The sequence below is a fragment of the Purpureocillium lilacinum genome, assembly GCF_023168085.1.
Source record: "Purpureocillium lilacinum CBS 284.36 DNA, scaffold_4, whole genome shotgun sequence".
NCBI lineage: Eukaryota > Fungi > Ascomycota > Sordariomycetes > Hypocreales > Ophiocordycipitaceae > Purpureocillium > Purpureocillium lilacinum.
This window is the reverse complement of record NW_027072114.1, coordinates 3655276-3678625: the sequence shown is the minus strand read 5'-3', so window position 1 is coordinate 3678625 and position 23350 is coordinate 3655276. Positions and strand designations below refer to the sequence as shown.

Below are 23350 nucleotides of genomic sequence, written 5' to 3'. Positions count from 1 at the left end.
AAGAGACCAGGGTCTTCGGCCAGCCACTCACGGCCGTTGGTAAAAATAACAGGTCGGCCACCTTGCTGGCCCAGTGGTGAGAGTCTGAGTCTGAGTGGTGCTGCTGCGCTGCTGGTGGAGGCGGCGGCCGTGGGTGGGGAGGCAAAAAACGCACAACTCGTCCGCTTCCCTTTGCGCCCACCAGACGGAGCTTGACGCCCACCGAGCCTGAGCCTCTCCGCCATCGTCGGGTCAAGCCAGCCCGAGACCGAAACGAGACATGACTGTACCGTCCCGTTTCGACATACGACCGCGATGCTGTATTATTATCGTCGCGCGGATATAGCACCGCAGCGTGGCGTGCCCGGTCGTCGAGGTAGTTATCGTCATGTCCGCTCGCGGCACCGCCCTCGGAGCAGCCCCGGCGGCGGGACTGACTCGGCGGCTTTCTGCTGGCAGCGGCGGCAGCAGCAGCAGTAGCCAGCCATCAGCATCAGCACAGCCTGGTACGTGCGTTGCGTTGCGCTGCGCTGCGTCACTCTCTCTGTCGCTCTGCTTGGCTCTGGTCAGCGGCCTCGCTCCGTTGGCTCACCGTCACCTTGACGTTGCCGAACGACACGGGCTTACGCGCCGCCCAACAGGCGCCGTCCTCCATCAGCGGCCCAGTCGTGCCACGGCAGCCCAGCGCAGAGTGCCGAGCCAAGTCACAGATCTGTAGATTGCCTCGTCGAACCTCCGCCGGCGAGCCCGGGAGACGGGCAAAAATAGATTGCATGGCCGCCGAACCGTAATCCTGCCCTGCCTCACCTTGTTTCCCGATACGGGCTCATCTTACCTCCTGTCAGACCACGCCGGCCGACGTCTGCTGGCCGGCCCCATCGTCGGGCCGCCGGCCAACCACGTCGACGACGCCTGTCATGGACTCATCTCGCTGCCTCTGCCGCATCGCAGGTATTGGATCCTCATCACGCTCGCCTGTTGCGATGGCAAAACGGGAAACGGCCGTCAAACGCCCACGCCCGCGCAAAACGGAGCGACGCCGGCCAAGGAGCCAAGCCGGAGCTCCTCCCGTCCCAGGGTTCCATCGAGCCCGCTGCGCTGCGGTGTCGCTGGACCGCGGGCACCCGAAACGCAAAACAATAGTCCTTGGTCCCTCCACGCTTCTTCATTGACGCGGCTGCTGACCGTGGGGGATCCAAGACCCAAGACCCGCCCCGAGGCGTCGGCCAATACCAAAACGTACCAGTTCTCGAGCTAGGCTGCGGTAGCTTCGGTCGCCATTCTCGAATCAACAGGGGCCGCCACCGCTGCCAGAGCATGACGCTGGTGCGCTTTGTCGCCAGCCCGCATGGCAATTTTGTCAAACCGACATTTGTCACTACCGTCTTTCCGGCCCTTCTCCACGACTTGCATGCTGGGCCGGCCAGGCTATCGAACAAGTCTCGGGTGACCCTCATCTGCTCCGTCGTCGATTTTGCCCTGGCTCCATTCGTGGCCGCTTTTTTGTCATCGTCCTTGCACCTGCCCATAGTCTTGGCTTGGCTGACGACGATGCTGGGTCTGGCGTGTGTTTCGTTCCTCCCTTGCTGTCCCGCTTGAGCAACCGGTGCCGCCGGTCCTCTGCCCGCACGAGTGCAAGCCTCGGCTTCTTCGGGCTCGCGGTGCTCCTTTTCGTGCTCCGTCCGTCTTGTCGATCGCCAGGGCTAGCGGTTTGCGTCCGCCAGCTCCGTGGCGTCTTTCTCTCTGGCTCGTCTTAGTTCCCTCGCCGGTTGTGATCCAAGATGCATGCCCCCCACTGCTCGACGCGGACTCCCTCTCGCAGGCCCTGGCTTGCCGTCGTTCCTCGCACGACGCTCCTGTCTGGGGGCCTACCGCACTGACGTATTCCGTGACCCGCTGTTGACCGGCGCGTCGCCTATGCGTGCATGTTCTGCTTCTGGCTCAGCCCCAATCATTCGTGTTTGCAGCGGCAGCCTGCCGAGGCCGCATGACCTTGTCGGCCGCATCCTGCCCAGCTCACGTTTCAGCTTCGTCAAGCAGCGCGGTGAGTTCCCTGCCAGGACCTCGGTGCCTGGATGCAATGGCTGTCTGCTGGCTTGGTCACTCGCCCCCAATCGGCTTGCGTATCTGCAGCTGGTCACCTCACAGTTCGTGGCTGGCTCCCCTTCTCCGCCCTCCCTGTTGTGCCAGCTCCGCCATCTTGGTACGAGTAGAGCTGTGGTCCCAGGACTAGCCATACAGGATGCCGAATGGCCATGTCGCCCACGAAGAATGCGCATTGGCGGCCCCGAACCGTAGCCCGAGCTCATCCTGCTGGGTTTATGCCCTTCATCGACCGGGCCGAGCCCTCGCCAGGGACGTACATCGCCCCGTGATACCACCCAGACAAGCATGTCGATGTCTCGCTGCGGCGACGGTCGCTTGATTACACCCCAGGAATGCCCCAGGATTCGTTAGCCGCCCTTGCGCACAGCCCTCGTGCTCGGGACCATGAGGTCATGATTCGAACTCGGTGGCCCGAGAAGCTTGAATACCGGAAGTGCGCTGGAGACCTGTCTGGTGGGACTGTGGCCCAAAGGGTGCCACGATGTTACACCCATCTTCGACCACCAAGATCCGCTTGCCGCCCCAGGACTTGATGCCGCCGGCCGCGGAGCATGTCTTGGGTTGGAGACAGCTCTGCCTCTCCGGCCGTGGTCCCTGCACCCGCTGCCAGCATCACCCCGGTCACACCCGGGGCCCATGTGCAAGGGCAAGATCTGATGCACCGAGCATTACCACTTTCTGTCTGGCGGGGATTGAGAACCTCGTGTCCATAATTGGCAGTCGTGCATGATCCGCAGGCCGCCCGCCTTGCCCCCTTCCCGTGCCGGTTCGTACCTGAAAGCAGGTCGGCACTTTGAGCACTTGCTCCATGACGCTGGGAGCTCGCCAAATATCTCCTCCAACGGTGTCGCCCGCCCCGTTGCCGAGTCCACCTAGCCCTACGAGATGGAACCCTGGATTCTCAGGGTCTGTCTGGTGACTGGGAGACTGCGGAACCCATGCCGAGGCGCCAACGACCAAGCCGGCTAGACCCTGCGCGCGCGGTGGCATTGGTGGACGAGAAACTTGCCTGTTTTGGCCCGACGGCTAATACAGCTGTCCTCGACGCCCCCACGGCTCAGGACGGCGCCGCGCCGCAGCTGCGGGAGATCAGACAAGTCCCCTTGCCGCAGTCCGTGGTTTCAGCACGCGGGTTCCTTCTTCGCCAATCCTCCATCCCGATCCTCTTGAGTCCGAGCTTCCGGCTAGGCTTGCATCATACTGGAATCGCAGGTGGCGGGCTGAAGGGCGATGTCGCAGCGTCGGCGAAAGTCGAGCCACAGATCAACCCTATGACTGGCGGTCAAAAGAGTCACTCGTGGGAACTAAGTGCATCCATGAAGAACTGCGGTGCACTGTCGAAAGGGACTTGCAGCCCTGTATTGTCTCTGGTCTCGTCTGTCATCGGGCGTACCTCCGCAATCAACCTCGCAGCTCCGGTGAACCCCGGCTCGCCGGGGACCTTGCTGGCAATCGACCAGCCACGAGCGTTGCAGCCACCGGCTGCAGAAGAAGCTGGGCGGCTTGCGGGCCATTCTCGTTCTGGCCTAGCACGCTGTTATTCCTGCTTCCTCTCCGAAGTTCTGGACGACACAGACGATGCATTCCACGCCTGTCATTGCTCGTTGTGCTCGACGTCTACCAGAATTGAAGATTTCGCCCTCGCTCTCGGCAGAGGCGACGGAGTCCCGGGCAGAGGCCGCCGCCGTAACATCGCTCGACTGGCGAATGACGTCGTCTGGTGCGGGCGTGCCCACGCTGCCAACGAGCTAAGGGATAAGCTTCCAGGCCGTCTCAGCCCTGTTGTGGCGGTGCACAGAGGCCAAATACAACGTTTCATGCTTACAAGGACGCACCGATCACCGGCTGTTGGCAGATCCTTTTGTCTTGGAGCGGGTCTCAGCCGCCGCCAGCAGATCCCGTTGGCCGGCTCCAAGTCGCGGAGAGACACGACGGGATTGGGCATTGGGGATTTGGGGCATCATCGCAGGGAAGCAGACGGTCTCGTGCATGTGTGACCCCAACGCACGGGGCTCCGACTCTGGAGTCCCTGGCTTGGCTCGACGGGGGCGTGTCAGCAACCCCAAAGGACCCTGAAAGCCGAGAGCCAGGAGATCCGGGCACTGAAGCGGGTACTGGCTTCCTTTTTCGATATTCCTTCTTTTTGCTCGCATTTTCGTTCTTCTTTCACCGGAGAAGCCGGCCAGAGATGGTATTTCGGTGAGACTCGGTCGATATCTCCGGCCAGACGAGGCGAACATTCCGGCGACACTAATGCCAAAATGGAGCCGACTGACATGCACCTTGCTGATGGTCTCTTTGCCAGGCTGGCCTGACCGCGTCTGGGTCCTGGCGCCTTGCGCAGAGTATTGCGTGGATGGAGTACAGACAGGCGTCACTCGCGCTGTGCCACCGATTGCACACGTAGGGCTCGGGGCCCTCCACCGAAGCGGTGAGCTCACTTTGCCAGGCCCGCTTGTGCTCGACAGCAGAAGAAGAGAAGCCAGCATGCCGCGCTTGGCGGATAATGAGCTGCTCAGCCGCGGACGCAAGTGCCGTGGGTGGACGTCAGGCCTTCTTTCACAACCCAATGAGCGATAGCCGCCCTGGATAGGCGTCTCGGGATCAAGCATTCTTGCCCCCCCCCCCCCCCCCCCCGATGCCCATGAGCATCTCATCTTCTGCACGTCCGCGGCACTCCGAGTCGACGGTGCGCTGGCCGTGGCCCCGCTCAGCACAGTCGATATCGGCCGGCGTTGGGCCGAGCGGATCGGCATGTCGAGCAATTGGCCATTCGAGCCATGTGCTGTTTCGGGGAACCGCACCGGAATCCCCATGTCCTGCAGGCAGTGCGATGCGATGGGGACTTCAGGCTTGGGTCGATGCGAGGGGACAAAAATCCCTTGTGCCGGGCTTTCCCTAGAGCAGCCTAGGCGCGGGCGACCTGGAGAGCGGCTGGCTGTCATCTACGGCTCGCCATGACGACAGGCGGGATCCCTTTGAGCCGATTTGCCGAGGGTGCGTGCGCTAGCGCCCAGCATGCTGGCACGGACTATATATAGAACAGTGCAGCGTGCAGGCTGGGGAGGGGGGGGGCGCTTGGCATGGGCGGTCCATGTGACGGCTGGTGATGCTGCTGGTGGTGCCGATGGTGCTGTTGCTTGTCGTGCGTCGTCCACTGACAGTGTGTGTCCTCGCTTGCTTGCTTGCTTGCCTGCGTGGCCCGTCGCGCGCTCGGTCGCTCGCTTCCTGCTCTTGGTATGATATCGCCATGCATGCATGCCTATAGCATGCCCGAATGACATCTGCGCAACCTTGTGGTAGCGACGCCTGCACCCAATCGGACGCCGCGCGAGCCTCTGTGATCACGCTTGCGGCCTTGGCCTGATGCGCGGCAGGTGCCCGCGCATGCCTGTCCGCGTTGTTCTGTGATCCGATGCCATGCGCGTCCCAAAGGCCACTCGCCGCCGCGGAGCTGCCCTTCGAGATGCCCCGGGCGCCGCCTTGCAGATGGCCATCGATCATGCTTCCGCCGGCCCTCGAGTGACTTTTGGCGTGCCTGGTTGACTTTGGCGCCGTCGCCCGCCCTGGGGGATCCCACCAATTGCCGCGTGCCTTGGGCCTCAGAGAACCCCCTCTCTGAAACGCCCCGTCCCTGCGCAGCCAATATGGCCAGGACATGGCGGAAATGGCTGATGCTTGCTGAGTTCGTCGTGCCTCTCTCGCTCATGCCACCGGCGCAAGCGCTCCGTCAAATTCTGAGACCGCAGAAACTGGGCTGATGTGGTTTGTCGATCCATCGTTGTCTCTGATCGGATATCGCTGGAGCCCGCGTGCAAGCCCCCCACGTGTGGAATCGTGCTTCCCACGATGCGATGCGCACTCCGCCGTGCTGCGCGCAGAGCAATGCGAGACACTTGCCCCAGGCCCACATCAGACAGACTCGGCCAGTTGCATCATGCTCGACGCTGGCCGGCTTCTTCCGCCCATTCCCTTTGAGGCCCCTCTGAGTAATATCACAGCCGACATGACTGTGTCCGAGGGGTTTCTCCCCGATTCCAGCGACGCCCTGAATCAGTCGCATCAGTTCGGTCAGGTCATTCAGATTTGGCGCCGGCAATGCCCGCTGGGGCCCCTCTGCAGCCAGAGTCACGCAGCCCAGAGTCACACCCAAAGGCAAAACGGGCAGGTCCCATCCCAACGGGCAGGTCCTGTCCCAACAGCCTGGCTCGAGGAAAACGGTCAATTTCGATGTGGGGTTGAGAACTGCCGTTCCAGAAGCAAAGCCCTTGCTCAGCACCTTAGGTCCGTCTGTTGCTGGCGGCGTTGGTGCTCATGAGTACTGTAGCCACGATGACCTGACAATCGCGGCTTGAAACTTCTTGGGCCTGCAGCACTGACTGCTAGCAGCTCGGTCCATTGCGGCACGGACGTGCCCGACAAGGCAAATAGTCTCACGCCTCCTGGCAGCCACGATGCGCTTCCAGTCCTTGACGTAAGGGTGTGAAGAATCGAGGTCCAGGCCTGAGCCACTGGCGCCGTGCTGGGCGACGCTGGGCAGTGCGAGCGGACGGCCTTGGCTCGTGCAAGCCTTACTGCGTTGCCCGCTCAGAACGCAAAGGGCGTGTGGTCATTCTGATGCTGTAGGAGCAGGGACGTCAGAGACGCCAGGTCCTGCCACGCTGTGGCCGTGTTCCAGGGCAGGTATTGGAGTCGCACCATATCGAATCAACGCACATTGGTCATTCCTCTCGCCGGCTTCGAATCGCTGGTATAATACATGCGCAGAGATCGGTTGGCCGTTCAGCTTGCGGTTCAAGCACGCCCGGGCGCCGGGCGGCTAAGGCTGTCAAGGGGGCTCCGTGCTACAGGTCATAATCGCTGCAGTAACAGAGCGCGCGAGTCCTCGGGGGCGGGTTGTGAGTCGTCGTAGGGTGATTTATGACTACCGCAGCCCAATCCCGTAGAGAAGTAGATCAATTCATACTAATGATCGCGAGTAGCCTTCGACCTGGATGTTGACATCTGTTGGTTTGGACGAGCTCCTCGCGAACTTCGGGCGAACGGCAGCATGCGAATACGCACCTGAACTGCTCTTTGTGGATGCTCGCCAAACGATCCTTCTCAAGTCTGTATAAAAGAGAGTATCTGGCATTCTGTCCGGGCGTCTTACGTAGTGTTCTTGTCGAAGCGATTTGTAGTGAGCGATCGTCGAGTTCGCTGCTAAGGGGTAATCGGGGTGCGCTCCTCTGAGACGCCCGCGTAGACGGCAATGTCCAGCCATTTTCGACTTTAAGGCAGCTGATTAATGTTTCCCTGATGTAGAGTATTGAAGGCTATGCCATCTGTGTTTCTTTCTCTTCGTGTTCTGGTCCAGACGCGTCAGTCACTGTCCGTTTGCGTGCATCGCAGGAGGCGAGCCCAACCATTCTGTCGCAGCCGACGTACCTTGGCGACGCACAAAAGGCTAGAGTCTCCGATTCAGAAAGATTCTCTTGCTTCATATGCAAAGGCCACATGAATTTTGGTTGCCAATCTAAGGAGGTTGTGGTGCTGGTTCGTAGTGTCATCGCATCGATCGTGACATGTCCTGGGCAGGAGGCCGGTCGTGGTCGCAGACATCCACAAAATGCTTCGAGCACGGGGGAGGACAACTTGATTGAACGCCTGCGGCTTTGTGTGCCTCCTGCATTTGCCCTGTAGCCCTGCTGAACGTCAGTGTTGTGGGAAGGGGGAGTGGCAGGGCGACGTGCACTCACGCGTCGGCACCCAGCAACACCACGTTCAAGCTCGCGACACGCTCTGGCGCGCCTCACCCAAACGTGTGCGTTTTTTTTGTAGGGAATTGCACAAAAAAGCAAAAAGAACGGTTGCTCAAACCGGCAAAAACGGAAGCGTAGACGCTAGATTTTACAAACGGTGATTGCGGACATCCCCTGAGTCCCCAGACGCTCCAACCGCAGTTGTATGAGGGCCTGGCTTGCATACTCAAGGAATCGAAGCGAAGAGCTTGACGATCTTTGAATGTGCCGCAATACCGTTAGACTATGTGGCAGTCTACCTTGTGCTTCCTGGGCGAAAGATGAATGCATTCTTTTGACTTAAGTATTGTTCACCGCAGCTGGGCGTTGCTGGGGGGAGGAGATGGGATGAAAATCTGTTCAGCAGGTGCGCGGGCACTGAAAGTGTACGCTGAACGGTTTGCGGGTGGCTGGCAGCTGGCGGCGGGGGACTGAACAGCTGGCGGAGCGCTGGACACGCTCGTTAGGTGCCACTGTAGCGCTGTCAGCACATCTGTGGTACCCGTAGTGTGTGGAGGCGGATTCAGCGCCGTACGGCCACCTCACACGGCGGCATCCCCAAGCATTCTGCAAGCCAACTCGTGACTCGGATATTCTTGAGGTCGAAAAGGGGTAGGATAACCCCTGAACGGTGCACGGGCAAGTCGGCAGATCCATCAACGAGGTGACAATGTTCAATGGTCTGTAGAAGTGGACAGCGAAGGATGGGCATCGAGGGGGTTTACAGGAAAAGGAGATGTGGCCAGAATTGTTGGAGGGAAATTTTCGGCGTCGTCGGTACACCAGATGGGTGACCCTTCGCCGGGTCGCTCCTTCCCGGCAGTGTCCCCTCGCCGTGCCAAGATACATTTCTGATCACGAAGAAGTCACAAAGTCAAGCGACAATTGAAAACCTCATTATGAACCGCAATAAAAACAAAGTATGACAGGCATGCGCGAAGAATCGCGGAGTTCTCTTGGCGCCTGTGAAGAGTGATCATCGCTACCCTACAGACGGTTGTACCACGACCAGCTCTGCAGCTTCTGACGACGTTCAAGCGCAATCAGGCCGCTCGGGACCACTTGGCACTGTGATGCGAATCAACAGCTTCAATCATCGCTGTACAGGTCGCAAAAACGTGTGTTCATTGGGTGCGCGGCTCAGCGTGTATCATCTTGATGGTCACGCACGCGTAGCCCCAACGGATGGCTCGAAGCACTCTTCCCAGCATGACGCCTATCTATGATTGTCCTCGTGGACAAGAAGAAAAACAACTATCTACTGGCCGCGTAGCCTACAGCCGAAATAAGATCAATCGCCACGCGGTCCTACCGTCATGCTTGGTATATCGCTGCACTTCAACACCCCCCAGCCCTCGTCATTCAAAAGTCATGCCTCGTGTTTTCCTTCAATTGTGACGCAGCTAGCAAGCAATGGCGCTGCCTTGGCCTTGTGCACCCTTTCCCCCGATTTCCACCGCGAAAAGCCATGTACAGAGAAGATTCTATCCCACGCCCGCCAAAACACGCTTTTCAGAGTAATGGCCCCAACCATACGACTTTTTCCGCGTAACAGGGCACTTCGACGTGATGACCGGATGCGTCGACGTTCACTCAGATTGCGTAGTTCGCTTTCAGGCTCTGCTGGTCCTGGGGTCGCATCTGGCCGATGAATTCGTTGAACTGCGGGATCATTTGCTTGTACACATTCAGGACCTGGAGGGTGAGGTTAGTGTCCGCTCGCGGAGATGCGCCGGGGCAGTCGAGGGGAGACGTACGTTCTGGAACACCTCATGCAGCTCCTGCTTGATGGGGTTCCGGAGGTTCATGTCCTGGTACTGTGCAATAGCGGCAAAGTAATCCAGCAGGACCTTCTCCATGGCGTGCGGGTTTTGGCCCACAATCATGGAGAAGCCCTTGAGGGCAGTGGCCTTTTCCTCAGACGGGTCGACTTCCTGGATGGCGCCGAGGAAGTCTTCCGCAAAAGTCGGCAGCGCAGGCGCCAGAAGCTCCGAGTTGTGCAGGCCAAGCCGGCCGAGGGCTATGGCGGCATTCTCCGTGAGACCCTTAGGCACTCGGGGGTTTGTCATGACCTCGACGAACCGCTGCAGAAGCTCTGGGATCCACTGTCCCATGCCCTTGCCGTGCTGCATGGCGATCTCGCCGGCTGACCAACAGGCATTGTTGATGACGCCAAAGCCGCTATCCATCTCTTCATCCAAAACGTTGTCCATGTCGAGCTGCTTCAGCAGGATCGGGACCATGGCCGGGAGGTGAGGCTGCAGCTGAGGGAAGACGTACTTGGCGCAGTCTCCGAGGAGGGCATACGCCGATTGTCGCACTTCGTCCGTCGGATCTTCCATGCAGAAGCTAAGGAGCTCAAAGAAAGGTTGGGGCGAGCTCTTGACAAGCTCGGCGGACTTCTCGTCTTCCAAAGCTTGGATAATGGCACTCATCAGGTCCAGGCTGGTGATGAGAAAGTCCTTGTCGGGCTGCTCAAAGGTGGAGTTTGTCGCCGCGGCCATTGCCTGCTCCAGGTTCGCGTGGATGATGTCGACGCATCGCATGAAGATAGGCGCGGCGTATGGGGTGAAAGCGTGGCCTAGGGCCAAGGCGACATACGAGAGACACTCGAGCAGCGGGAAAACCTCGCGAGAAATGTCCGAGATGATGTTGTAGCGTCGTATCAGAGCGGGCATGAGCTTGCCGGCCAGCTCGGGGGCCGCCAGAATGGGGCCGATGCGCTCGGCGAGCGTCTGCACGCAGTCGTACAGGATGTACATGTTGCGGTCCTTATACTTTTGGAAGCAGAGGACAAATTGAACGATGATGGGGCCGCAGTATGGCTCCAGATGCTTGCCAGCCTTCTCCTCGAGGTTGGCAAACGCCGAGGCACCGGCCTCTTGCACCTTCTTGTTCTTGTCCAGCATCTTGCGCAGAATGCCGTCCATCAAGGGCACAAAGTACTGTTCCTTCTGGGCTGGGTCCTCCAAGTTCGCCGCCCACGCCGAGTACCGTCCGAGGGTCCAGCAGGTGATTTGCCTGACGAGCGGTTCGTTGTCCTCGAGGAGGGAGATGAGATACGGGATGAGCTCGGGCAAATGAGGAGTCACGACGTCCATAGCTCCTTCCGCCACGGCACCCAGGGCGAGGACAGCAGCCTCGCGCTGGGGCCATTCGCTATGCTTGAGGTTCTGCGACAGGTACGGGAAGATGGCCTCAAACACGGCGCCGCGAAAGTCACGGGCGAACACGTCGAGAGCCGCAGCGGAGCACTTGCGAACGGTCCATCGCTCGTCGGGATTGGCGTCGTCGCCGTCATCGAAGTCGTCGTCGTCGTCGATCTCGCCTTCCTCAAAGTCGTCCTGCATCCCAGTGGTCTTTGTGTAGCCGGCATCGCCGCCCTTGGAGAGGTCTCCACCACCAGTTCCTTCACCGTTGATGGCCCTTGTGAGAGTCTTCTTGGCAAAGGCGGGCATGATGTCTTCGGGTCGGTCCTCTTCCTCCTCGTCATCCGAGTCACCGCCCAAGAGTGCGATGTCCTCGCCACTGTAAACCATGCATTCCAGCAAGACGGGGATGATCTTGCCGAGGTAGGGCTGGAGAGCCTTCCACAGGTCCTCGTGCTCGCCAACGGCAAGCCAAAACTCGGCAGCCTCGCAGGCGAGGTCCTCGTCTTCGCTCCTCTGCTGCGAGATGATGTAGTCGACAAGGCCATTAATGTGGGGCTGGAGCTTGTCGGGGCGAGTCTCGATAAGGTGGACGAAAGCCCGGCAGACCTGCCGTCGAACGTCGATGCTCTCGTCGCTAGCAAGAACAAAGAGGTGTTGCAGGAGGTCATCGATGGAGTTGAGCATGGCCTGCGACTCGCGCGGCGTGAAGACGTTGATGGCTGTCAGCGCCCCGACCCGGACCTTGGGCAGAGGACTCTTAGTGGCGGCAATGAACTGGGGCAGGACGTAGTTGAGGGGTCGCTGGCCATTGACCTCCCGCATCAGCATGCGGGCGTTGTCCTCGCAAATCTTGGCCATGGCCGACATGGCGCCCTCTTGGCCCTCGCTGGAGACGTTGCCGTTGGTATTGCCAATCATGTCGAGGAGCTGAGGGAGAAGGTCGGGCCAACCTAGCAGGCCGCCCTTTTTGATGACCTCGGTCGCAATGTTTCCGGCAAAGCCCCTGATCTGCGCGTTCTTATCCTGCAGGGCGTGGGGGACGGCGAGCTTGACGAGCTGCAGGCTGGACTCGGGGATGGACTTCCACTCTGCCTTGACGTTGTTCTTGAGCATGATGCCGGCGGCGGACCGCACGAGGTGGTAGTCTTGCTCGCTGCATTGCAGGCCATCGGGCACCTGGGAGCTCGAGAAGAGGTAGGCGAGATAGTTGTTAATGTCGGGCGAGGACTTGGCCTGCTCAAGCATCTGCCAGGGAACCCGGTCAGCACGTGCGTTGCGACGGGGCTGCGACGACACGGGGAGCTCACCACTTCCGCCTGCTTCTGGGCATTCTTGTCAAAGCCGCTGAGGGAGTCCTTGAGGCACGCAGCGAGCTGCCCCAGGGATTCGGGGGCGGGCTGCCACGACATGATTGTAAGTGGTGGCCGTGGCGGAGCGTCGGCGTTGCGCAAGGAGCTTGGCGAGTAGGGCGCGCGAAACGGCAGAGGGGAGGGAAGGCCAGAGGGCCGCGTCTATCGCGCGAGCTCGTGCAAGGCCAGCCTGGAGAGACACAAGTCAGCCACGGACCGGCATGCGACGCCAAAGACGGCGGCAGCAGCTTCGCACCTCGAGGTGTCGCTTGGTCGGACGTCGATGGCGGGGCCACACTACAAGGTGTCCGCGGGGGGCGCTCACCTCAAGCGCAGTCAACGGGCAGAGCAGCGAGATCCGCAAATGACGAATTCCGTGTCTTTCGCCCGATGTGCGAGGGGCGCTCGATCTCCCGGGGGCGTCGAGTTTCGGGGCCTGGGGTTGAATGCGGGCAAGGTTGGAGGGAGCCAAAGCTGTGCGCCTTGGAGTGGCCTGTGTCTGGACACTGGGATTCTGGGCCCCGGCGGGGAGTAGCACGACTCGACTTGCCCGCCAAAATTGGTGGCGGGGTGCGATAACGATAACCCGGCGGGCAGGTGGGAAATTTGCGGCCGCTCGACTGGCTGGACGGCGGGCGGGACATGAGGGGGGATTGGATGGGGGGCAACCGCCGCCCATTTGCTGGCAGTGGGTGGAAGGTACCCCAGGGAGGGCAGCAATTTTTTTCCTCGCTGCCCTGGGCTCTGTCCGAGCCCGTGGCCGCTGTTTGCTGGCTTCCACGTTCCCTTCCACTGGAGGCTGGTCCTGGCCTGGCCGGACCCGACCCGGAGTGGCACACCTCACCTCAGGGTTCAACTTACTTCAGCACGGCTACCCCGCCGCGACCCGATTATGGCGAATAACAACTGGAGGGTCCTCCTGAGCAGCACCTCAACCCAAGCCTGATTGATGGGCAAACTCTGCAACCCCAGTTGTGCGTACGTATCGCGAAGCCGCGCGGGGCTCTGATCACTTTGATGAAACATGCATGCGGGCGCCAGAGCGGAATGGTTTCCCCTACATAACGACGCTCTCACCAAGCCCATGCCTTAGTACCTATTGCCACGATACGGCAACTTAGGTGCACTATTCTCTCGTAGGTGTTGCTCAAAGCCCGTCCCGTGCACATACTGCAAAGTACGAGCGGCGAACTTCAGCGCAATCAGTCCTGGTTGCCGTAGCGAAACCCATGGCCTGTCCCACTCGCGACCCCTGATTGCCTCTGGCGGAGCATCTTGGCGTCGCAGCTTGACGACAGTAGGCAGGTCAAAGCTGCAGGACACCGGCGAAATGGAGCATGGAGATTCGAAGTGTCGGGGATCCGACTGCCGATGCCGATGCGTAAGGCCTTCGTCAAGACCTGCAGCTGGCAAAAAATCTCCCCAAAGCCTATTTCCGTGCGTCGGAACCATCGCAGAGGCTCTCTTTTCGAGCACATGGGATGTGAGGCGGGCATAAATGCTTCGGTGGTACATCCCTGTTGAGTGGCACCACATCTTGCCCCGTCCTGACGACCTCGTGCCGTTCACCGCTCCCATCAATGGGTCTGGGCAGAAGGCATCTTTCATCTCCAGTCTTTTCGTCGAGGAAGCTGCGTGGCACCTATTTGGAGACCATTCCGGCGTCTCGAAGCCGGGCCAGCACCACCTCAACGATGCCCTTGAGGGCCTCCATCTCCTCCTCGACGGTACCTCCCATCCCGGCGTTGGCGAAGCTCATTGAGTTGGTGACGTACGCTGGCAGATTGGCTCTCCGCGCGATGAGCTTGGCCAGGCGAGTGGTGAACTCCACTGTCGGCTCATGGGAGAAGAGGGTGGTGGAGAGCGGCTGCTGGGCGTTGAAGCGCTGTGGGAAATTAGCACATGCTTGCAGCGAACGGAGGGGTCGCAGTGACCACATACGTCGGGCAGGGCGTAGACGAATGAGCCCATGGGCTTGGGGGCGGCGAGCTCGTCCTGGGACGCCGTCGTGAGGGAGAGCAGGATGGCCTTGGCCTGTGTGGAGAGGCGGAGGTAGATGCGCGTGTCCAGCGATTTGGGCAGCGGGATGGACAACTCGGCTATCTGGCCCTCCTCGACGGCGACCGCTGCCGAGTCCATCTTGGCGTCTGAATTGCAAAGACGTTGCGTAATCAATTCGAGGAAGAGGACTGTGTCAGTCTGTCACCGTTGCTCTCCCGCCGTCTGTGGTTGAATTGAGGTGCTGATGCAGGAGCGTTGAGATCACATGATTGGCCCGCTTCCCGCCCGGCTTGCCTGATTGGATTGATCGACAGGCTCCTCCGCGAAGCGGCGACGCCCTCACGCCCCAGCGTTACTACATTACCACATCTCACCGTGGGGACATTGAGTTTCACAACTCGTCCGCGTTAGTCTCTGTGCCCCAACGCAACAGCGTTCCTGCGGCATACCCCGTGGCGCTCACTCGAACACGGCGTTTTCAGCACGTCGACTTTACCAGCCACGACAACAATAGCGGTCTGACCGTCTTGCCATGAGCCACGAAACGGCGTCGCAGCCAACTGCGGCTGATGACCACGCCTGGAGCGGCGTCGAGGAGAGCATCGAGGATCCCGAAGAAGTCAGAGTCATATTTTGCGCCCTGGATTCCTTCTCGTGAGTACTGCGCCACATCTGCTTGGAGGCGAGGTGCGAGGAAGGTGATGGTGAGAAGCAGTGTTCCCAGACCAGACTTGCAAAGTAACACATGACACTTTGGATGACGCGAGTCCCGTCACTACATTCATCCGCTTGCTCCCGCTTTCTTCAGTGCAAGTTCTTCGCTGAGAAGCCACAGGCAATACGCCAAAGCAGCACACTTCAACCTCACCCATCTCCGCCGGCGCTCATTCTATGCCCTCCCACAGGCGCACTGGAAGCTCCTCGCAGACAAACCCTTCAACTTCCTCGAGACGCTGGACAAGGTGGACGATGCCATAGACTCCAATGCCGAGCTGGCCCGTGCCATTGTTGAGGTCGGGCTGACGGCCTTCCGATCCCTGGCATCGATGCCGCAGGAGTGGGTTGGCGTGGCTAAGCACTCCGACATTGACAAGGCCAGGAGCACGATCCGCCAGTTCTACCGCGACTGGACGGAAGAGGGTGCGGCGGAGCGGGAAGCCTGCTACGGCCCGGTCATGCGGGCCATGGAGCGGGAGAGGACGCGGCTGCCGGACAGCGGACCCCTCAAGGTGCTGGTTCCGGGCGCGGGCCTGGGGAGGCTGGTGTTTGAGCTGTGCCGCAGCGGGTACGTGGCGGAGGGCAACGAGATCTCATACCATCAGCTCATGGCGTCGTCATACATCCTCAACGAGTGCCAGGCCGCGGGGAAGCACACGATATACCCCTGGGTACACACCTTCTCGAACCACCTCACGCGGGCGAACCACCTCCGCGGGTACAAGGTCCCCGACATCCACCCCGCAACGACCCTCGCCGCCGACAGCCAGACCGTGGGGGGCATGTCCATGTGCGCGGCCGACTTCCTCTGCCTGTACGGCGACGACGCCCACCAAGAGGCGTACGACGCGGTCGCAAGCGTCTTCTTCCTCGACACGGCGCCTAACCTGATACGGTACCTCGAGGTCATCTACCACTGCCTCCGCCCCGGCGGCGTGCTGATCAACATCGGACCATTGCTGTGGCACTTTGAACACAACCCGCCGGGGAATCACGGCACAGATGACGACGGCGACGGCCAACACGACCTCAAGAACTCCTCGGGCATTGCGGACCCAGGGAGCTTCGAGCTGTCCAACGACGAGGTGATGGCTCTGCTGGGGAAGCTGGGGTTCGAGGTCGAGTGGCAGCAAGACGGCATTGAGGCGCCGTACATCCAGGACAGCGAGAGCATGCTGCAGACGGTGTACAAAGCCAGCGCATGGGTGGCGCGCAAGCCGGCTGCGGTCACAACATGAAGCGGGACGACAGACTGGCGGGCGTAGATTATGGAATGGAGCGTTCACAGTGAGGGCGCCAGGCCGATACAGTATGGCATCATAGCGTGCATGAAAATAGAAATAGACTCGATTCGCCAATGTGGCCACCATGGAGGCTCAGGTTCCAAATTCGTACACGCATAGCTCAGCTATCTATCCTACAGCTTGGCCTCACCGGGCCGCATGAGCTCACCGCGAGACCACACCGCGCCGCCGTCAATGGCAATGGCCTCGCCGTTGACGTGGGAGCCGGCCCTGCTGGCGAGGTAGACGACGATGCCGGCAATGTCCTCGGGCCGTCCGAGGCGGCCCATGGGGTTCCCCTCGGCGGCCTTGTCGGCGCCGCCCGAGATCTCGAGCAGGCCGTTGGACATCTTGCTGGGGAAGAAGCCCGGGCAGATGGAGTTGACGGTGATGTGGCGGGGGCCGAGCTCGACGGCGAGGTTGCGGCCGAGGTGGATGACGGCGGCCTTGCTGGCCGAGTAGCCGTAGGTGCCCTGCTTGCCGATGGTGCCGATGCCGAGGCCGGCGACGCTGGCCGTGATGATGACGCGGCTGGGCTCCCCCGCGGGGCTCTGGGCGGCGGCCTTTTCCAGCAGGGGCGTGAAGTCGCGGATGGTGTTGAAGACGGCCTTGACGTTGAGGTCCATGACCTTGGCGAAGGCCTTGTCCGGGTGCGCGTCAAAGGCCTCGCCCCAGGTGGCGCCCGCGTTGGCGAAGAGGATGTCCACCTTGTCGGTGTGGCGGCGCACCTGGGCGAGCAGGTCGGCGACGCCGGCCTGCGTGCTCGAGTCGGCGGGAACGGCGACGGCGCGCGCGCCCGGGGCGAGGTTGGGGAGCGCGTTGAGCGCGGCGACGGCCTCGTCGCAGGCGGACGCCTTGCGCGAGGAGATGAAGACGGTGGAGGCGCCGGCTTGCAGGAAGCTGCCAGACCACTTGTTAGCTTTTCACCTCTTCTTCTCATTCGTCTTCGTATAATTGCCCCCCCTTCTCTGTGTCTTCTTTCCTGCTTCCCTACTTTCCTCCTTGCGTCTCCACTAAGGGACTCCACTTCCCCAGCGCAGAGCAAGGGGAGTGTTGGGGAAGCGTGAGAGAGAGAGAGAGAGAGACAGAGGGAGTGCGTGGGGGCAGCAGACTGTAGGTTTCCACGGGGGAGGACTCAGAAAGGGGGAGGAGGGGGATGTCGTACGCGGAAGCGGCGTGCAGGCCGAGGCCGCGCGAGCCGCCGGTGACGACGGCCACCTTGCCCTTGAGGGAGAAGAGCGACGGGAAGTCGTGGAGCTGTGCCTCTGCCATTGTGTCTGTGTGTGTGGATGCGTATATGCGCGTGCGCGTATGTACGTGTGTGCGTATGTGCGAGAGCCTATGTGTCACGAGCTCTGTGCTGTGCCCCGTCTACCGGAGAGAGAGGAGAAGCAAGCAAGCAATCAAGCAAGCAAGACCAGCAGCGTGCAGCGAGCCGGTTGGTCGAACTCGAAGGGGCGCGGACAATCGGATCGACGCAAGGCGGCGGCGGGCGCACAACGACAGGTGTGCCGGTCTTGTTTTCGGTGCACGACGTGCGCAGGTAGGTAGGCTAGGTCCTGCAGACGAGAAGTGACTTGTGCGACGCGAGGCTCTCACAAAATGGAAGGGATATGGATGTGTGATTTGAGATTTGGAATGCGAGCGAGCACGAGGACAAAGGTTGAAGAACGTTCCGTCGGAGCTCTTGGAGGGGAGGGGGACGGATTCGATATTAAAACCCCGTAGACCGGCCCGGGAGGACCACGGCCGAGGCGCGCGGTCGGCGGGCCACTCACTGACTACCTGCGCCGGCTATGGGCTCGCGCACCCCCAGCTTTGTCCCCAAACTCCGTGGCGGTTGCGCGAACGGAGGTGCCCCTCAAAACCTACCTATCAATGAGGAAAAAGGGCCTCGGCGCACGCACCAGTGGGAGCCGGTTAACCTTGGGCGATGAGGTGCGCTTCCCAAACCCTTCCCAGCGATCGGGAGAGGGGGAGGGGCGCTCGCGCGCGCCGCCTGGGGGAGGATGCCGAGGCACAACCATCTCCCGGGTGTGGGGATGGACGGCGCTAAATCCAGGTACTTGCAACCCACGCGGCACAGGCTGGGGTGGACAAGTATCGCCGCTGGGGAAGAAAGACGGGGGATGGTGCCCGATTTGGAACCATCTCCAGCGCCGACTGGACGGCGGCCGCAATTCATCATCAATGGCTTGTAGTTAGTTACTTCGGCCACAGGAAGGACAGGCGGCCCGAGGTCACAATCTTATCGACATACTGTACTGTATCATAGAGAGAAACACAAAGCCAAAAAGGAAAAGCATCATTCTGCCGGCTGCGTGCCACGTTAGGAAAACTCATGCTCTCGCGCATAGATGGGGAACCTCTCCTCCTCGCCTGTCACCATGTGTCCTGTGTCGCCACACGTCCGTCCTCCCATGCATGCGCCAACTCGGCGACTTGCCAACCAACATCCGGAACACGAACGGCGCCGTCGACCAATCTGACCTGCCTCTGCTCCCCGTTCGCGCCGTAAAATCATCAGTGCCGTAGTGGTACGAATGGCGGCCTGTTGGGCCCCCATCGCATCCGCTACATCTCCCCGGCTGCGCTCCTCGCCCGACCCTTGCAAACCCGCGTTGCACGAGGCAGCAAACGCCCCGTACCCTCTGGCGAGGCCCGCGCGGTGGTGGGCGTTGGTGCGCGGCTCGGGTTCCATTCCGAGAGACGAGCCCGATGCATGCATGGCCCCGTCTCCGCTCTCTCCGAGCAAACGTATATATCACTCGCGGTGCCGTCGAGGCCAGCAACCGCAAAGATGGAAATCAGACCCTAGGAAAAGAAACGTGTCGGTCGCGGGCCTCTCTGCCCTCGCTCACCTCCTCCTCTTGTGGCGGTTCTTCTGATCCCAGCATTGGTTGACGGCGTCTTGCACCAGCTCCCAGTCGTCGCCCACGATGGACCCGATGAAGAAGACCTTGACGTTGTGCTCCACCGTCACCAGCTTCGAGTAGTTGACCCGGGACTCCTTGGACAGCCTCTCGCCCTCTTCCGTCATCTGCACCTTGACGGGCGGGAACCCCAGCGCCGGCTCCTTGTCTAGTAGACGCGCCTTGTGCCCGCGCTCGTAGATGATGCCGTGCTTGGCTGGCTTGACGCCCTTCTTCTTGCACCCCTTGCCGCCGTATGTGAGGATGGGTCTGTCATTCACGTCAGCTGCATGCATGCAGGCCATGCGCGGCACCGTCGCTCGCGCCAGGAATCACCTACACGCAGGTGCTGTGGCCGAGGTCGCTGGCAACCACTATGAAGCGGCGGAATCCGACAAAGAACTTGGTGCCAAACTTGTTCTGTATCTCCTCTCTGCCTGACACACTCGGTGCGTAGTCGTTGCCAGCGCCTTGCGGCTCGGACCAGTGCACCTTGAAGATCTGAGACGTCGCCATCAGCAAGAGCGAACTTTGGTCGGGGCACCTACGTCGACATACCTCTCCGGGTTGGAATTTGACCGAGTGCTCTACTCGGTAGCCTGCATCCTATTAGCCGCAGATCGTCAGACATCGCCGCCGCGGCTACGTACGAGGGTCCATCTCCTCGGCCAACAATTCTTCCTCGGCAGTAATTCGCGGTTTGGGCGTGGGTGGTCCCTCGTCCTCCTCCTCGTAATATGCCCCTGAATCACCTTGTTCAGTGTATGAGTAGTGGTGGTATTACAGGAGCCTGACCGTATGCTGCCGCAGAGGACTCCGCGCCGCTCTGGGGCTGACTGTAATACATTGCATGGCTTGCCGCCATGGCGGCTTGCATTTCCTCGTCGCCTCTCGGGTCATGACTGTTGCTTTGGGAGGCCACTTTCCTCTCTGTTAATCTTGCAATACTTGTCGTGACGTTGGGGTGGCTTACTCGTGTAGGCCTGCGTTGCGCTGCCATATGCACCTGATGTCCGCGGATCTGTGACCATCAGCTAGCGGCACCGCCGCGGGTTCGGCTTGGACGCACCTGATGACTGCGGGTAGTAGTTGCCGGCGGCCTCGTCAGTGTACTCGTCTGCGGGAATATCGTCAGTACGGCTGCGCTGGTATGACGTGAGTAGTCGACTGACATCTCTGATCGGCATAGCCAGCATGGCTGGACCCGGTGCCGGCCTCATCGCTGCGCTTGTGCGACCCGTGCTTCGATGAACCCTTGCTCTTGGACTTGCCCGACCTCTTGTCGTCGGCGCCGCTGGAGACGGTGTATTCCCCCGCTGTTTGATAGACGCAGGGTCAGCGCTGTTCCACGAGCATCTGTGCGACGGGATGGAGCGCCGTGAAGCGGCCGCCTCAAGACCGGTCCGCCAGGCCGTCCGCCCATCCAGGCCATGCAGCAAAGGACAACGTACTCTGCTGCTCGTAGGAGTCTGTTGTCGAGAGATGCTCAAAGTCCCGCGCGAGATGTCCTATATCTCGCGGCGTCGCCTGCGGCGCAGCCCAGTCGTAGTCGAGGTTACCTGTTGGCGGCCAACGGTCAGTGCGACATGATCGAGCAGAGAGCGGCAGTGACGGCGCGCACCATTTATATCCTGGCGTACCCGGTAGTGGCGGCCGCTCGCGTCGTCCCAGACCCATTCCGACCAAGCACCCCACGGTGAGTGAGCCTTTGACTTTTCCTTGTGCTTGTGCATGGTGGCATCTTGCGCTGGGCTGCCGGCGCCCAGACTCGGATGCGCGAGGACGAGCGCGGAGGCACCAAAGGCACCGAGGGCACCCCGAGGGAGTCAGCCGCTCTACCTTGAGCTCCACGGGGAGCCAGGGACGAGGGTAGCGGACGCAGAGGCGAGAAGGGGGAAAACCACAAACAAGGGCGCCGGCGGTCGGGCACGGCAGGGAGGTGTTCTTGTAGGAGGACAAGAGACGATGCGGCTCAAGTGAGGAGAAGTACTCCGTACAAATAGCATGCGCCGGCGAACGACGAATAATCACGGCTGCGCCGAGGGGAGGAGGGGAGGGCCCGTCTCGCTCCCCACGGACGCTGTTGCAGCGACGAGCATGTACGGCTAGACTGGGGAACTGGGCCGGCCCGTGGGCCACCTGTCTCTGCTGGCCTTCCCCTCTTCTGGCTGTTCGCGTGCGGCGGCGGCGTGGGTTGGCTGGCAACGGGGGAGCTGCAGGCCCGTGGAGCGCGAGTGGGTTGACGGCATCAATCTGCGCGCCAGAGACGAGACGAGTCGGCCACGGTTGGATAGGATGGGGTCGTCGTCGGATGGAGGGGTGGATGCCGCACCACGAGCCCGTCCGTCGCTCGCCCAGCCCAGTCGGCCGGGCCAGCGGCAGTGGCCGCGCCCCAGAGCTGGCGCGGGATCGAGTTGTGAATTGGGCCGTGGCATGTGCGTGCGCCTCGCTGGGCTTCGTTGTCGTCGGTGCCCGGTGGCTTGTCCTGACGCCTCTTTTGCCCTGCCGTTGCGGAGGCTGGCTTTGCTCAGGCGCCGTCAGCAAACAAATCGAAAACGAGGGCCCCCGAGATGCGCAATGCGCAGACGCGACCCGATTCCAGCAGGTCCATCATGCCCCGACTCGTCGACGTTGCACAGCATGCCCGACCCCTGCCCACAGCGCCCGTACATTGCGTTGGCTAGCCCGACGAACGTTGCACCCTGGGGCCTGGAGTCGCCCAGATGGTCTAAAGCACGGGCGGCGGAGCAGCCTAAGGCGGGCCGTATGGTGCGCGTGCTGGGCGACGGTTCCGTCCCCCAGGTCCGTCCGATGGCTCGGCACCGTGGGCTGATCGAGGACGGGCGATGGTTGGCGCGTGGTGCCATTCGCATGCCGCATGGCGGGCGCGGGCGCGTCCCACCGCCATGGACGGTGCGGACGTGCTCCCATCTGTTCTCCGGCTCGTTGCGTCCCTGTTCCGGGCGTGTCCTCCCGCTTTGCAGATTCGCGCAGCTCAGGGCATCACGGACCCGCCTGCCGGCGGCGGCGACGGCTTCACGTCCCATTTGCGTGGTTGCTTGTTTGATGCCCCGTTTGGGCGGGATGAGTCGTCCAGGGCGCCGGCTCAATGGTGGCCACGTTGGTGATGCCGTCGAGGTAGAGTGACATTCATGGATGGGGAGGCTTTGGGAGGACCACCTCAGACAAGAGGGGGCGGCGCTAGCTGCCCGGGTGCCCGCCTGGGATTGGCGCAACCACCGCCTCCACCCCCCTGTGGCGCCGGGAAAGGCCCACTACCCGTCCTCCTGCTTCAAGCCTCCCGGCCAGTCCAGCACCCGACCTCAGTGGGTCCAGCAGTCGATGCCCACTGATGAGGGCCCTGATTTGGGAGGAACCTTGGAACCTCTCAACGTCCGCCAGGCGGACGGCGCTTTGATGCAGACGGTCCGTCGCTGGAGCCCGCTGTAGCGCCCGAGCTCCAGGGTGCTCCGTGGGCCCACGGCCCCCGCCCGCCCCGCGCATCAATCGCGGCCAACCTTCCATGCCATGGAACCCCAAGCTGGGAGCTACCTTATCCATGCCCTGCTCGCCATGGATGTTCCATTCCATCGTCCATCCATTGCTCGCCGTGGCTGCGCTTGCAGCGTAAGCTCAGTTGGCAGCTGGCGCACGGGGCAGGGATCCATGGATCTCTGTCGGGTCCGGGGCAGCCCCCAGAGCGCCGCACCGCCCGGAAGCGACCAGTCACAGGCGCTCGGTTGTTGCGCGGCGACGCAGCTGGGCTTGGTGCATTGCGATTACTGCGCTGCGCTGCGCTGCACCTCGTACAGTAACTTTGCAACCAAGGCAATCAATCTGTCCCAGACCCTGCCATCCATCCCATCCATCCCATCCATTCTCTGCTCCTAGCCAACCATCGCGCCCGCGCGCCTACGGCCCTCTGAGACACCCTCGCGGCGCGAGGCACCGCCTTCCAGCGGTCAAAGCGAGGCGGCACACCGGCCGCATTGCTCACTCACTGACTGGCAGGTCCCCCCGGCTGCAGATGACGCCCGAGGAAATGACAGCTGGACTCGACGTTGGAGCCCG

The 23350-nt window shown here is 61.4% G+C and overlaps 5 protein-coding genes across 5 annotated transcripts; 1 reads left to right on the top strand and 4 right to left on the bottom strand.

Moving 5' to 3' along the window:
- Positions 1–9458: 9458 nt before the first annotated feature.
- On the bottom strand, positions 9459–12426 carry PLICBS_006274 (uncharacterized protein; the record flags this gene model as incomplete). Its single annotated transcript, XM_018320050.2, has 3 exons — positions 9459–9560; positions 9623–12262; positions 12325–12426. 3 exons carry the CDS (start codon positions 12424–12426, stop codon positions 9459–9461), a joined length of 2844 nt encoding a protein of 947 aa, XP_018182524.2.
- A 1582-nt stretch (positions 12427–14008) lies between these two features.
- Positions 14009–14505, bottom strand: PLICBS_006273 (uncharacterized protein; the record flags this gene model as incomplete). Its single annotated transcript, XM_018320049.2, has 2 exons — positions 14009–14251; positions 14308–14505. The coding sequence occupies 2 exons, from the start codon at positions 14503–14505 to the stop codon at positions 14009–14011; spliced, it is 441 nt and encodes a 146-aa protein (XP_018182523.2).
- A 394-nt stretch (positions 14506–14899) lies between these two features.
- PLICBS_006272 (uncharacterized protein) lies at positions 14900–16322 on the top strand (the record flags this gene model as incomplete). The annotated part of the gene is made up of 2 exons (XM_018320048.2): positions 14900–15021; positions 15203–16322. The coding sequence occupies 2 exons, from the start codon at positions 14900–14902 to the stop codon at positions 16320–16322; spliced, it is 1242 nt and encodes a 413-aa protein (XP_018182522.2).
- Positions 16323–16501: 179 nt separating this feature from the next.
- Positions 16502–17639, bottom strand: PLICBS_006271 (uncharacterized protein; the record flags this gene model as incomplete). Its single annotated transcript, XM_018320047.2, has 2 exons — positions 16502–17267; positions 17533–17639. 2 exons carry the CDS (start codon positions 17637–17639, stop codon positions 16502–16504), a joined length of 873 nt encoding a protein of 290 aa, XP_018182521.1.
- Positions 17640–19224: 1585 nt separating this feature from the next.
- PLICBS_006270 (uncharacterized protein) lies at positions 19225–21012 on the bottom strand (the record flags this gene model as incomplete). The annotated part of the gene is made up of 9 exons (XM_018320046.1): positions 19225–19549; positions 19620–19780; positions 19838–19878; positions 19930–20022; positions 20253–20300; positions 20349–20396; positions 20452–20595; positions 20731–20838; positions 20901–21012. 9 exons carry the CDS (start codon positions 21010–21012, stop codon positions 19225–19227), a joined length of 1080 nt encoding a protein of 359 aa, XP_018182520.1.
- Positions 21013–23350: the final 2338 nt, after the last annotated feature.